At 32.9% G+C, this 15592-nt stretch overlaps 1 protein-coding gene across 27 annotated transcripts in view; it reads right to left on the bottom strand.

Moving 5' to 3' along the window:
* The window catches only part of LOC114344868 (voltage-dependent calcium channel type A subunit alpha-1), a 460590-nt gene that overhangs the window by 395743 nt on the left and 49255 nt on the right, over positions 1 to 15592 (bottom strand). For 26 of the 27 annotated variants that reach the window (XM_050650056.1, XM_050650071.1, XM_050650052.1 and 23 more), the window contains exons 2-4: positions 11894 to 12082; positions 5238 to 5343; positions 1739 to 1878 (exon numbers count right to left, since the gene is read on the bottom strand). In XM_050650056.1, the coding sequence (XP_050506013.1) occupies positions 1739 to 1878; positions 5238 to 5343; positions 11894 to 12000 (353 nt within the window). In that variant the 5' untranslated portion in view covers positions 12001 to 12082. Of the gene's footprint in view, positions 1 to 1738; positions 1879 to 5237; positions 5344 to 11893; positions 12083 to 15592 lie in introns of those variants that run through there. The other variant, XM_050650163.1, reaches the window with a different exon arrangement.

Here is a 15592-nt window from a genome sequence, read left to right as displayed (position 1 = left end):
AGGGGAAGTCTAGGTGTGGCACCAATTGATGCCAAAATGAGAGAGCATAGGTTAAGATGGTTTGGTCATGTTCATCGTCGAGACGTTAGTCACCCAATACGAAGAATAGCTGAAGTGCAGATTCCTGTAAGGAGTAGGAGAGGAAGATCAAAGAAGACCTGGGGGGAGGCGATAAGGCAGGACATGTTGGTAAAGGGGATTAACATTGATATGACCCAAGATAGAATTGTGTGGAGAAATGCAATTAGGGAAGCCGACACCGCATAGGGATAAGGCAAAGAGAATGATGATGATATGTTACTAAAATATTATTTTTATATTATTTTGATATTATAAATTTAGCAAAACTGTATTTGAATATGTCAAGTGTACCCATTATTGGACACCCCCAGTTTCTGGACATATTCAGTTTATATTGATAGAAAAAATTCAATTAAATATCGAAATAATATAAAAATAATATTATACTAACATACAATTAATTATATGTTCTTTTTATCATCCGTAACTTCACGCATATGCTCTTAAATAGACAAAAATATTTGATCTTTAATAACTCAAAAAGTATTGATTTATTTTAATAACATGATATAACAAATTTTACTTAAAATTTGTCCCTCTATCGATTTGTGGGGTTATTTTTAATAATAAAATTGTTTTCACCCGCGGGAAGGGGTGGTATTCACCACCATGGTAAAAGTGCAAGCTGGCACCAAATCAGTTTTATTTCTTGAGGTATGTTCTAACTAGTCGCCAATTTTCATGCAAATCGATGGAGGTTTAACAAAATAGGAGGTGAAAACCTTTAATGACTGCACTAACTTTCCCCTTTCATCCCTTATTGCTACTTCCTGTATCCACTGAGGTGTCAGCCTGAAAGGGGTCATAATTGTCAATATAAAATGAACACATTTTACAGGAAAAACTCCATATTACTTATGACGATGATTTTTCGGCTCTAGCTCTCCGTCTATATGTGTTGGTGTGCATGTGTGTAAAATGTCATTAGACATTCGAAATTTAATAGAAGAGGAGAATTTAAAAAGTGGTTGACATTATATATCTTTAATTTTCTTAAAAATATAATGAAATATCTGAAAGTGTTTTTTTGTATTAGATAATGGATGTTTTTTATTAATGCGTGGATTAATATTGTATATAATGATTAGAACTTTATTAAGAACAATTTATTCTTCGGTTAATATAGTTTTGACAGTCAAAGAAATATGATTAAAACTTCCGATAAATTTATATAAAAATGCTTGAGAAAGAGACCACTTTCAATCGGGGTTTAAATATTAGTGCCTACGATACTAATATCTTGTTGGAATTAAATATAAAATAAGTTATAATTTTTAGTAAACTTGTATGTATGATAAGATATTTAATTTTTGTTTTTTAATGTATTTAACAATCGAACCCGCTTATTGGAATAGCCTTCGTGCCAAGCAAAAGTATTCCTTTATCCGGGATATTCTAATAACCAATTATTGGTGGCTAGTAGAAACGTTTCGGGATATCAAATTTCTATGCATTAAACCGGGATATTCCTATAACCGGTATTCTAATAAGCAGGTTCGACTGTATAGGCCTTAAAATCTCTCTTCATACTTTATAATGTCTTCTATGTCTTGAAAAAGTACTCGTATTTCGGTTTATCATCCTGTAAAGTTTTTTTCCTTAGCAATGTAGGTATATTAACAATATGTAAAATTTAAAAGAGAAAGCGATAACTCACCCGGTCAAGACGACAAAGAAATCCATGATGTTCCAGACGTTCCTTAGGTAGGAACCCCTGTGAAGCACAAACCCGAGAGCCAGAATTTTTAAAGAAGCTTCAACACAAAAGATACCGAGAAAATAATTTTCTGTTTTTTCCTGAAAAATAAAAATTGATCATCAGATTAAATAATTTCGGATACCTAGTCAAAATTTTTATTAATATTATATCTAGTAAGTATCTCTATACAACAAGAATAAAAAACCGCTAAACGCCGTAAAAATGAGTGGCGCATACAATATTCCAACTACAAAGAGCTGATATGAATATTACGTGGCGCGAAAATATATTTTCATTTTGATGGAAAATAAAATTCTTCTTTTATTTTAAAAGATGTTTCCATATTATTTGCTAAATTTGAAGTAAAACCCGCCACAAAAGTAACTTTGATAGAGTTTGTATTTTGAAGCTGTTTTGTGGCGCGTTTTACTTCAAATTTAGCAAATATTATGGCAAAATCTTTCAAAATAAAACTAGAATTTTATTTTCCATCAAAATGAAAATACGTTTTCGCGCCACGTAATATTCATTTCATATCAGCTCTTTTGTAGTTGGAATACTGAATGCGCCACTCATTTTGACGGCGTTTAGCGGATTTTTATTTTTGTATCAGGAGTTTTTCAAAATTATTTATAAATTAAATTTATGAAGTTGAATGTAATGTTTCTCGATTCCACGTTAAGCGTTATAAATGATCGCCTTTCTATTATTATCTCTCAAATGATCTAGTGTCCATCGAATGTACACTAGATTGTTTTTTCTATTCGAAATAGATTACAAAAAAAATTGGGATGGCCGATAAATGAACTCGGATTGCCCTATCAAATTTAGCGTCATAACCACTACAACTACATAAACCATTTTGGTGATAATGGTCAAATAGATATAAGCTTGATAACTTCGAAACGGCTTAATCGATTTTAATCACTAAACATGAGTTTGAAACGTATTAATTAACAAGTAGTATATGATGCATTCAAGGTCAAGTATGATAACTGAAGGTATTACAGGAATTATTGAGCTTGAAAAACCGTTTTTCCCAGAGGAAATATATTTGATCACACTTATGAAGCCTATAACTTAAAATTCGAATTTTCCCAGATATAAGGTATACACCGTTAGACAAGTATTCTTAAATATTGACTCTAGACTAGAGTGAACAATTTATTTGATGAATGAATGTCTCCTTGTCTCACTCCTTGTCCTAAGTCAAATTTTTCTGTGTTTTCGTGTAGTCGTATATTTATTTTGAAATTTTAATGTTCTTATAAATGTTCTGATTAGTGACGTGTACCTTTAAATATTTGGCTTCATTTTAATGATTCAAATACTGTTTCAAACTCTACAGAATCAATAACCTTCTCGTAATCGATAAATGTAAGAACCAATGGTATGAGGTCCTGGATTTATTTTTCAAATTAATATCTTTATAGTATGCAAATGGTTATATGTGCCAAATCCTGCTCTGAAGCCTGCCTGTAAAGAGTTTGCACACATGTGACAAGAGGGTTATGGGTCTATAATTTTCTAATTTATTGATATCATTTTTTTGTACAACAGGACTATCACTACATTATGGAAGTCATTTGAATCGTACCCTCTTCTTACTCTTCATGTACCATGTCTTTTCAGAAATTAGTTACCATCACAGCTATCTTAATTGTATTCGCTGCCACCATAAATATCATGCTTGTGTCAACACCATACCAATCTTGCAAGTTCTTCAAATATGATGTCCTTCGTTATCGTGGACTGCGCTTGCCTGCTATTTTCCCTTGCATAATATTTTGTAACAACCTATATTTGGGACCTCTCAATATTTTCGAAATACTCAGGCTTTCTCTTCTTAGTGCTTTTTATAACCTCAATAGCATTGCTGGGACGTTCAAGTATTCTGGAGTTTTCAATCTTCTCCACCCAAGAAACTATAGAATTCTTCTATAGCACCACATTTTGAAAGCGTCACGGCGATTTAGATCGATTTTATTCACAGTTCAGGACTCATCACCATAAAGTAAGACCAAGAACACCTAGCAGCGAAGTAGAAGAATCCTCAGTGCCAATTTTAGTTATTTGTTACATAATTTGGACATCCTTCTAAAAGCTGTTCTGGCCTGCCCTATCCTAGATTTCGCCGTGACTCCCTGCGTTACAATTTAACTGATATCCAACCGCCATTCTTCTCTGTTAGACCATAGATCTGGAGGGATTTCTCTTTTCTCTAGTTCTTTTTCAACTCCAGCTTCTTCTCGGTCTTCCTCTTTTTCTTCTCCCTTGTGGTGTGCATGCCAAAACCTGCTTAGGTATCCTGTCATCTGGCATTCTCTGTACATGGTCGTACTATACTAGTTGTTTTGTTTTTATGTCATCAATTATTGTATTTGTGACTCTCATCATTTCTCGTATTCTCTCATTTGGTATCAGATCTCGTCTTGATTTGCGTGCTGCTCTTCTACAGAAGTTGCTTAAGTTTTATATTGTGTTATTCACTTATTACGAGTATTTTGGTTTTCCGTATGTTCAGATCCAGACCTTCTTCCTTAAAGCTCTCAACGATACTACCAAGAAATGTTTGCAGGTCATCTTGACTAGAAGCAAGGAGTACTGTGTCGTTCGCATATCGCAAATTATTGATTTCATCCTTTACATATTCCTTCTTCTTTTTCAGATAATGCATGTCTGAAAAGTTTTTCGGAGTAAACGAAAAGCAGGAGCAACAAGAGGCATCCCTGCCGTACTCCTCTTTTAATATAAAGACCCGGTGATTCCAAATCGTCTACTAAAACTGATGTTGTTTGTTACCAATACAAATTTGCAATTATGCAAACATCTCTGCCATACCCTCGTATCCAGCATTTTAGTAAACAGATCGATTACTGATTTTAATAGGTTTTCTTCTCCTACATTTATTGCATCAATAAAAAGTTTATCATCAGATTTTTATGAGAATGCTTTTTCAGACTTATTTATGAGAGGGCTTACACGTGTCGGGAAATTGTCTCGCGATCTTTGGTTGCTACAGACTCATTTACAGAACTTTCTAGCTATTTTTAGAAAGTCCGTTTATCTGTTGGTGCCTTTCTGTCTTTGTCTCTCTGCTTGTATTTTTCCGTTTTTTATTTTGTGTGAATTCTTTTCTCAATATTTTTAAACCTTTCTTGTCTTCTACTGCTTGTGTGCATTTGTAACCGAGTCCGTTATTAATTTATTGTGATCGTCGATACTGCGAAGTTTGGGATTATTACTCTGTAGAGTTTACTCTCTAGTTTTATGTTAGTATGCTTCTGGCTGGTTTGGTGGATTCCAATATATGCTTTTGCAACTGTTTTTCATATTTGATCTTTATTTTTATAGGTTTATCGTTACTCGAGTGAATGAGGTAATGAGTGAATAGGATAATAAATTTATATTACAATTATAGTATATAAAATAAATGTATGAATAAATTTATACTTACAAGTTTTTGCGCCAACATGGTTTTGTCGTGAAAGGGCAGATGCTCCTCCAATGCTAATACAACACAGTTAGCTATGATTGTCAAAAGCACAGCATATTCAAAAGGATTAAACATAATATTAAGGAAAATACGCATGTGTGGAAGTTTTACATTCTATAATTATACATTGTCATTAAGTCAGCTGATACCAATGTTTTCACCTACATTTTGCATAAACTCAACCAACAGTGCAGATAATAACACGAAATTCATTAAATGGACAGCCAGTTAGTCAAAACAAATGTCAAGTTGGACCCACATGTGAATAATTGTAACCTCATCTAGTATAGACCCGAATACAAACAATAATTGCCAAACACTATACCATAAAAAGGATGAGAAGCCCAGTGACAAACCAAGATAAAGGATTACTGGTTATACTGGTTATCCAGCTCAATCTTACGACAACATACATATGTGTTAACCTAGAAAATGAAAATGGTATCGAAGACATATCAGATAAACAAAATAAAGAAAAACAAACCAAAAGCACCCTAAATTTTTATTGCTAGCGTACAAAACATAAACCAGCTAATAAAGCTATGAAACAATATAGTTCAAGACTTCTGTCAAATCAAAGCATTAGGAAAATACCAAGTGAAAGGACAACCTAAATCGGGTGAAGCTTATTATAATAATCAAAGCACTTATCGACAAAAAAAAATTTCATACCTATCAGACAAAGCAAGATAAACATTTCTGAGTTGTTATAACAGCTACAGAAACACACATTAGATGTCATTATTGAAAACACCAATCAACTGGACCATGAATTAGTAAATGTTTCAAATATTAAGCAAAACAAAACAAACAAATAACTACCTATATTTTTTTGTGGACTTGAAACAGAAGAAGAAGAACAAATATATCTACAAGACACAGACACTAATGAACAACATTGTCATTTGCAGTCCCACCTACAAGATACATTTTACTATAGTGCACCAGATGCCAGAGGTATGGCAATAGAAAAAAAATTTTGTCAGATGCTCGCAAGGTGTGTAATATGCGATTAATCTTATACGTGCAGTTGGATGCTAAAATATACAACACATTTCCAAGAACTGTCTTTTAATGTAATTCTTTTCATTGCAAAAAATTTTAACCTCTTCAAAATTAACCTTGTGTTTAGATAAAATAGCAGGTTGTGATAGTGCGCAACAATGTGTGGATACGTTAATCACTACAGTGTGAAGTTAATCTACAGTGTGAAGTGTGAAGTGAACGCCCGGTCTGCCCTACATTCTGCACAAGGAAAGTGGTAAACAACATTAATTTGTTCAAATGTTTGAAAACAAGTTCCTGACAGTCTCAAGTTTATTTGTAACTTGAGAAAAATATGGTAAGGATGAAAAATGGGATATTGACGAAGTTAAAGGTGTTCCATATGTTATAGTTTGAACTGTATTATTAACTGTTATATTTGAACTCTACTTTAGTTGGTCGCCACTGGGTAAATCATTAATAAAGGAACTGTAACTCTTACACAAAAGATATGTGTTAACCAAGGAAGGGGAATAGGAATTTTCAACAAGATTACTTGGCAATAAAAGAAAAGATTGCCTTCGGTGATTTTAAGTGGATGGCAAGAATGGTAGGTGATAAACCTGTTTGAAGTCATTGGCTGTCTACACCAACTTGTAAGTAAAAGGTGCTATCTGCCCTCATGATGACGCGCATATCCAAAAAAGGTAAGCTAATAGTGGTTGAGTCCTCTAATTCACAAGTGAATTGAAGGTGGCGATCAAAAGCGTTGAACACTGACAGGGTGCTCAATGTTCTTTCTAGTGGTAATGCTAGAATTAGAATATCACCATAAATCTTAATAAAAGGGATTTGAAAATCCAACAACGTTAAAACTCGATAAAGATATTCGACTGAACTCTGAAGTAATAGTTAACCAGACTTACATAAATTCAATCGGAAAAATATATGCCACAAAAAATAACAGATGGACTTAGTAATATCAAAATTTGTATGTTTGTTATTACTAATATAAGTAAAGGGTGATTCATTTAGAGGTACTTTTTTGGTGAGGATTTGATGGGAGATCGTGCATGAATCGGATAACCTGACCAGGGCCGCGCCGTCCATAAAGGCGGAGAGGAGCGGTGCGCCCCGGCGCCAAACCAAAAAGGCGCCGGCAGGTGCCGAAAAAAAATTTTGACAATATCAAAAGTACCAGAAATATTAGTAATGTTAACGTAATTTGTTATCTTGTAAATGTTAATGTAATGTAATTTGTTATCTTGTAAAATTGAAAATTTACCAATCGTAGGTAGATATAAAAATAGCAGTTATTATTACTTTGATTATTGTGTACGAACCGTTATTTCTCTCATTAAACTAAACTATCACTCCATTCCTTCACGGTAAAATATTACAAAACCTCTGAATTTTAAAGAACAGCTTGGATTAACATGAAATTTGGCATACGCATAGCTAACAGGTCAAAGAAGAAAATGATATTGTGTCGACGTGTGCTTTTGCCCTAGGGGAGTACCACCCCTTCACGGGAGTGAAAAACTATACGTTTAAAATAAGCCCCGAATTGGATAAACTGACGAATTGTAAGTAACTATAAAGTTAAGTTGTTCTATAAAGATTTTATATTACTTAAGTCAATATCTAGTCTTTTCGAGTTATTTGCGAGTGAATATGTTTATTTTTCGACAATAAAAAACACGTTTTTAGACGGTTTTTCGCAAATAACTCAAACAGTAAGTATTTTGAAATTTAAAAAAAAAGCACTTTGAAATGGTGAAACTTCAAGATCATATAAATATACATAAAAGTGAAGTAAATTTTAAAGCTGTAATAATTAATTTCAGTTGGGATGCTAATTAAGTGGAGATATTTACGATGTTTTTCACCAAAAAAAAAACCAACTTTATTTTCAGCGTTACTGGCTTACTTTTGCTGCTAGAGACTTTAAAAAAAATAAAAATAAAGCTTTTTCTAAGACTTTAAAAAACTTATAACGAGTTTTGCCCGAAAAGTGCTTCATTTTTTGGTTATTTCACGTTGAAATGTTAGATTTGGAATTTGACAAATAAGAACCAACTTTTCTCGAGCTACAACTCTTCCTCTACTAGATTTACCGACTTCATGCGTACACAAGTTTTTTAAATTTTTTTATAAGCTATATTTTTGCTAAAAACATTTTTTTAAACAAAATGCACACTTTTTGTGTTATTTGCGAAAAATCGTCTAAAACCGTGGTTTTTATGTTGAAAAATGAACATATTTACTCGCAAATAGCTCAAAAAATATTAACTTGAAAAAAACTGTATATAGAACAAAAGTTGTTTAGAATTAGTCAGTTCATCCACTTCCGGACTTAATTTTAACGTATATTTTTTCATCTCCGACGACGCAATATCAATTATTTTCTTTGTTATAAATTAGCTATGCGTATGCCAAATTTCATGTCAAATCCGAGCGGTTCTTGAAAATACGGAGAAAAAAGCGTAAACAAATGGACTATAATAATAATTATATATTTATTTGTTCTCTTTAATCGTTGTTTTTTTTAAATATTTATAGTATTCACATAACTTATCAGTATATTGCTTTCCTGCTGCTGAAAATCTAAGAGCAGAAAATAAGGGTTACCCAGAGGGTCATGCTAAGAATCACAAGGAGACAGAATACCAAATAATATCAGGCAAAGAACAAAAATGAAAAACATAGTAGAACATGTATCAAAAAAGAAATGGAGATATGCAGGTCATGTGGCATGGACACCGAACAACAGCTACACTCAGAAGATTATTGGAATATGCGACCGCGGGCGGACAATCGGATAAACGAAGCAGAAGCACCACCAACGTGCTGGAGTGACGATGTAAAGAGAATGGCTACGATTGAGGCATTGGAGGTCAATTTTACTCCATTCATTGGTAAAATACCAATCAAAGTGCTCGAACACGTCATAGAGAATTGGCACTTCATAATGGACCATCTTAACCGCAGTCACGGTCAACATTTGAAAGAAATTATCTTTAAGAAGTAATTGTAGAGAATGGTTCTTTTGTGTGATATTAAGATTTTTAAATAAAATTCAATTTTTTCATAGTTGTTTCTTTATGAAAAAAGTACCTCTTAACGAATCACCCTTTATCTCAAGAAGATGCCAGGTAGCTATATTTTAAGAGGATAAGACTAGTAAGTATAAGCATTATTTGAGTATTTTTGTGTAAGGACCTAACCGTTGTTAAGTACATATTTCTAAAATGTGTGTGTCACAACAAAATAAAATACATATAAACCAAAATACACACATTCCGAAAATGATTATAAAACCCTTTTAAACAAAAATAATATTTAACGGTCCTAATAGTTTCATCGCATACTATACAGGGTATTTGGTAAAGAATGAACCATAGCTTAACCTTAGATTCCTGAGGTTAAAATAGGTCGATTTAAGCTAACTTACCTTAGTACGAAAGTTGATAATAACCAAAATGGTGTCAAAGTTAAACTTTTATTTTATTTATTCTTGAATATTTCCTAACAAGCATGAGATAATAACACAAAATTTGGTAAGCGGAGGTTTTTGGGACGAGAAATCTAAATTCGCCACCAAAAATGATCTATTACGCATAGGGCGCCACATAGGCCTTTCAGCGCTCATTTAATATGTTCATTTTTTTATTACCCACTCTACATACTTTTTGAATCAAAACTTTTATTCTCTTAATATTTTTACTTAAAAAAGGTATACTACATTAATCTCGCTAAACTAAACCGTTTTCGAAATAAACGCATTTTAAATCTGCGAGGCAATATAATTTTTTGCATATCATTAGAGAGCGGAATATATGCAAAGTGCATATATATGCATATATTGCATATTTTCAGAAAACAAACACAACATTTCATATTTAAGCTAAACACGATTTATTTTGCATATTTTAAAAATAAATTATATAAAAGTTTAAAATTTTCCTCTCTTAGTTGGAATTTTATAACTTCGATATGAACGAGCTCGTTATTTATCTATATATCGCTCATTATTATCTATCTGGACTTTCCCATTACTACCTGAATTTAACAATTATGGGTGTTCCCAGAAAAATATTATTTTATTAGCGTAGAAAGTCGTAGGTACCTACCTGCTTTTAAGGGTGTAATATTTATTTTGTCAGTTTCCGGCCAACATTTGTTTAAAGTAAACGTTGTATCGAATTTAGTGTTTTTGAAGTGATTGGTATATATTAAATTTAAATATGTCTACCATTATGTCAAGCATCATAAAAGTTAATTTTAGTTTTTTACCAGATCTAATAAAGTCATTAGAACAAAGGAATTTACAATTAAGTGATTCGGTTAATCTTGTTAACACTTTTTCTGCTCATTGTCAAAAAATTCCCGGAAATACAGGGATTACAATTAGAAATAAATTAAAAAATGTTTTAGAAAAAAATGAGGGCTTCGATTGTTTGAGGAAAGTACGTATTTTTGAAGGCAACTTTTCTGAAGATCTTACGACTTGGCAAATTAGTTTACTGCCTAAATTAAAATATTGTCCTATAACATCAGTAGATGTAGAACGAACTTTTTCTGTGTCCAAACACGTTTTTAGTGATAGAAGGCAAAAGTTGCTAGTTGAAAATTTTGAAAAATATTTGTATATAAATTCATACTATAATTTAGATTCTTAATTTAATTATAATATCAGTTTTTGTGTGTCATTTCATTTGTTTTTATGTGAAAAATAAATATGTATTAAACATAAATGTAGGTTGAATTTTTTAAACATAAATATTTATATTTAATACATTGTTTTATTTTTGAGTATTTTTAATATGCATTTGCATATTTAGACAAATTTAGAAAAAATACCTGCATATTTGTAGTAAAAGTAATGCATATATATGCGCATATTTTGGTAATGTTGTGTTGCATATATTCCGCTCTCTACATATCATTGTAGTTACACTCAAAAAATAACTTAAACCCCTAAAAATTTCCAAAAATGTATCGCATATTTCTTCAAATGGAATTTGAAATACACTGCCGTAAATATGAGAACTGGCACAATTCTTATGGTTTCAAGTTTATTTTTCTGGTCTAACTACAATGATATTATGCAAGAAATTATGTTGTATCGCAGATTTAAAATGCGTTTATCTCGAAAACAGTTGAGTTTGGCGAGATGAATGTAGTATACCTTTTTTAAGTAAAAATATTAAGAGAATAAAAGTTTTGATTAAAAAAGTTTGTAGAAAGGAGGATGAAAAAATTGAACGTATTAAATTAGCGCTGAAAGACGTATGTGGCGCCCTCTGGGTAATACATCATTTTTGGTAGCGAATTTAGATTACTCGTCCCAAAAAACCCCCGTTTACCAAATTTTGTGTTGATATCCCATGCCTGTCAGAAAATATTCAAGAATAAATAATAAAATAAATGTTTAACTTTGACACCCTGTATTTCAGTTATTATCAACTTTCGTACTCAGGTAAGTTAGCTTAAATCGACCTCTTTTAAGCTCAGGAATCTAGGGTTAAGCTATGGCCCATTCTTTACCAAACACCCTATATAAACAATGTGATAAATGTAGGTACACATTATGACATATTATGTGTCTATATAAAGTATGTAAAGGATATGGCCACTCGATGATGAAGCGCGTATATCTGCGAATGGGGTTTTCCTCTGAAAAAAGAAAAAGTGAGGAGGGCCCCTGTCCAGATCCAGCTGCGCTGGCACCTCCCATTCTATCACCTGTTCCTCTGGCGGCCCCCGCCTTCTGCCACTGCACCGCCTGAGCCGACAAAGCCTCTTCCGCGGTGGCCAACCTGAAATCAAAAATATTCATTAGCTATTATTATCAAGACAATTAGATTTAATAATTAAAGAAATATGTACAATCAATTTGGACTCAAATGAATCCACAGCAAATAACAAATTTTGTAAATAGCGCTCAAAAATACTTATAATACAGTCAAAACTGTGTAAAACGTACCCGTAAACCAATGCTGCACGTTTCCATATTACCTTAATTAGGTCAGGTTCTTTATATTCTGATATGCAGGCAGTTATCATAATTAGGCATACCATTGTATATAACTGTTAATTGATAACCATAACTGAAGGATTATAGATATTTCAGTACCTCTGTTTGCGACCTGCCCTCTAAACAGTTCTGTTCTTCCTGTTGATCGGTTTGTGTAGGAAACATTTCGGATTACATAAATTACAAAACAAACGGATTAAACAATTCCACTATTATTATGTCGTGTTAAAAATATTATTAAATTCTTATTCACGGTGTAGATGTCGCTAGTCTTTAAACCAGAGAAGAAAAAGAAATTCAGGAAATTTCTTCGACGGTATCGTTATTTGTAGAGAAAAAAGGCAGAAAAATAAGAACTAATATTGTCAAACATAAAATTTATACTGGTAACGCTAAGACAATTTTTTGTCAAACAGCTCGACGATTACCCATAGATATAATAACACATAGATTAGGCCAGGTCCGAAAAATAGCGTAACGCGGAGCAGTTCGGGTCGGTGGTCTATTTATCTCTCTCTACCGGCGCTTAGCTTTCTCTCTCTCTCTAGCATATGATGGCCGCCGCCTCTGTGTCTTTGTCGTTCCATTACTCCCAACTCCCACCTCTTGGTAGATACCGGGTCGTCCAATAAGCCGATCTCTCGGCTATATATCAGAAACTATTCATGTTATAACTTTAGGAGAAAAAATTCCTTGGTAAAATTGGCCAAGAGAAATAGCTGGAAATAACTTTCAAGTTTCTGGGTTAACCGCTAGGGGGCGTAACCTGTGAAGAAAAATTTGAAAACCAGTTTTTTGTAAAATATACCTAATTATACCTAGTGTTAAATAAGTAAACTAGAAAGAGGCCTTAATTCTCCACAAAGTTGTTTAAGTACTTTTTTTTTTATTTTTTCAAATAAAGGGTGGGGAGAGTGGGAAAATATTTGTAGATAAATACCTATAACTTTGGTTTGGATCAACCGATTTTAACAAAATTAGTGTCATTAGAGATAGTGTGGATGATTTAATTTACATCTTCTATAAAACAATTGCATTTAGTTTTATTTGTCATGGGTATAGGGTACTTTCGAATAGAAAAAATTAAAATTTGTTTTTCTTCAAAATATTTAATGAAAACATCTATTTATTGTAAATTATAATGGAACTTGATTAAATTCGTAACAAAATGGCGCAAACCGCATGTTGATAGCTTTTGTCGAACTCGAGATATTAATAAAAACGCATAAACATAAGTAAGTATGGTATTGACTCGCCCTTTATTATAACTTAAAAATAAATATGTGAAAGAAAGATCATACAAATATCTCGATCATTAAAACTTAATGTCCAATTAAATGTTCAAATGGTTTTCCATCGTTGACCACACAAAGATGTAATCTTTCGCGCGTAGACATAAGAGCTGCTTCAATCTCATCTGTTGATATACTATTTATTGCGTTTATAATGCGCTGTTTCATGTCGTCTCGCGTGGTTGGTCGAATTTGGTACACTAAGTCCTTCAATCTTCCCCACAGATAAAAGTCCAGACATGTCTGGAGATCTAGCTGGCCATGAAAATATACTTTCCCTTCCAATCCATTTATTTGGATAACTTGCATTCAGATAATCTCGAACTCGTCTGGAAAAGTGCGCAGGACACCCGTCATGTTGTAATATCATATCTCTTCTTGTTTGTAAGGAAATATCTTCCAATAAAACAAGCAACTGATTTTCCAGAAAATCCAAATATTTTTCGCCATTTAAAGCTCTATCAAAGAAATATGGACCTACGATCTTTCCATCAACTATACCACACCAAATATTAAGACTCAATCTACCTTGAAGCTGCACCTCCTGTGTCCAATGCGGATTTTCTTCAGCCCAATAATGCATATTATGCAGATTAGCACCACCCGCACTATTAAACGTAGCTTCGTCTGTCCACAAAATCTTTGACATGATATGCGGTTGTTCTTCTAGCAGACCTAACATCCAACTGCAGTAATCCAGCCTTGCATCAAAATCTCTCTCATGTAAAGCTTGGTGGAGAACTACATGATAAGGATGCAGTCTAAAAAACAGAACAATAAATATTGGTGAAAAAGAAACCACTATACCTATTTACTAAAACTCAAAAACTCTTGAAAAATCCACAATTGTTTCACAAGATAAATCGTGCATAAGTATTTTTAGAAACGGATAAAGGGATAAAAGCGCCGTGTTGCAGTTTTTATCGGAATATTAAAATAACAGTTGAATCTAAAGTTTAAAGGGAATTCCAAGTTTCTGACCTAAACGTTCACTTTATAATATGAAAAACCAACCTGTGATGTTTTAAAATTTTTAGAACAGTAGTTTTGAATATGTTTAATTCTACAGAGATTTGCCGACTGCTTATATGTGAATTCTGTTGAATTAAAACAAAAATATTGATTTAGTTATCTTCGGTCATACCTCTACTACGTCGTTTAAAACAAGGACGATGAAAACTACCAGTTTCTCTTAATATTCTTGCCTTTCTTTCAAATACTTGTTTGCCATAATGTCTCCTGTCAGGATATCTTACAGAATATATACGTGAGGCAATAGCGGCATTTTGGTGACATTCGAAATAAACTCCAAATCATACAATTCTGCATTTGACATACTCATCACGAATTATTAGTACTGATAATTAATTACTAATATTACCAATATTAATATCTATTGAAAAAAGTGCAATCTTCAATTCGAATTATAATACAGTAGAACCCCTCTAATCCGTCACCCTCGGGACTAGGAATATGGTCGGAACGCAAAAAAGGTCGGATTATCAGAAAAAGTCATTAAATACGTCTGTACAAGAAAAAAGCCTGTATTATTCTCTTCAGTGATATAATAACCATACATATGTACATAATTATATTGCATTAAAATGCCAGAATTCTTTGTTATGTATTTATTAAATTAATTGCAAAAAAAGGTACATATGTACTGAAAAAATTAGTAGTCTACTTGGAAAAAAAGTCAGTGATAGATTTCTGTTTACAAGACGAAATTCTGGACTTAGCTGCAATGTTTCTCCAATTTTTGATCCACAAGATGTCCATCGGTGTTGATGCTGGATTCTGCTCTATGTACTGAAGGCCGATTTCAAATGCATTCTTGGCATCGGTGTGTGAAATCTGGACAGGAGGCTCGTCAACATCACTGTCGGATTCTGAGTTCACGTTTTCATCACCATCATGTTCCAAAACCGCGGCAACAATGTCGTCATCATTCAGCACTTCACTGGTTTTGCAGTTTTTGTCGCATTGTTCAATCCACTCTT

Source organism: Diabrotica virgifera, chromosome 1 (assembly GCF_917563875.1).
Source record: "Diabrotica virgifera virgifera chromosome 1, PGI_DIABVI_V3a".
Taxonomy (NCBI): Eukaryota; Metazoa; Arthropoda; class Insecta; order Coleoptera; family Chrysomelidae; genus Diabrotica; species Diabrotica virgifera.
The sequence above is the reverse complement of the archived record's forward strand: the minus strand, read 5'-3'. Positions and strand labels throughout refer to the sequence as shown.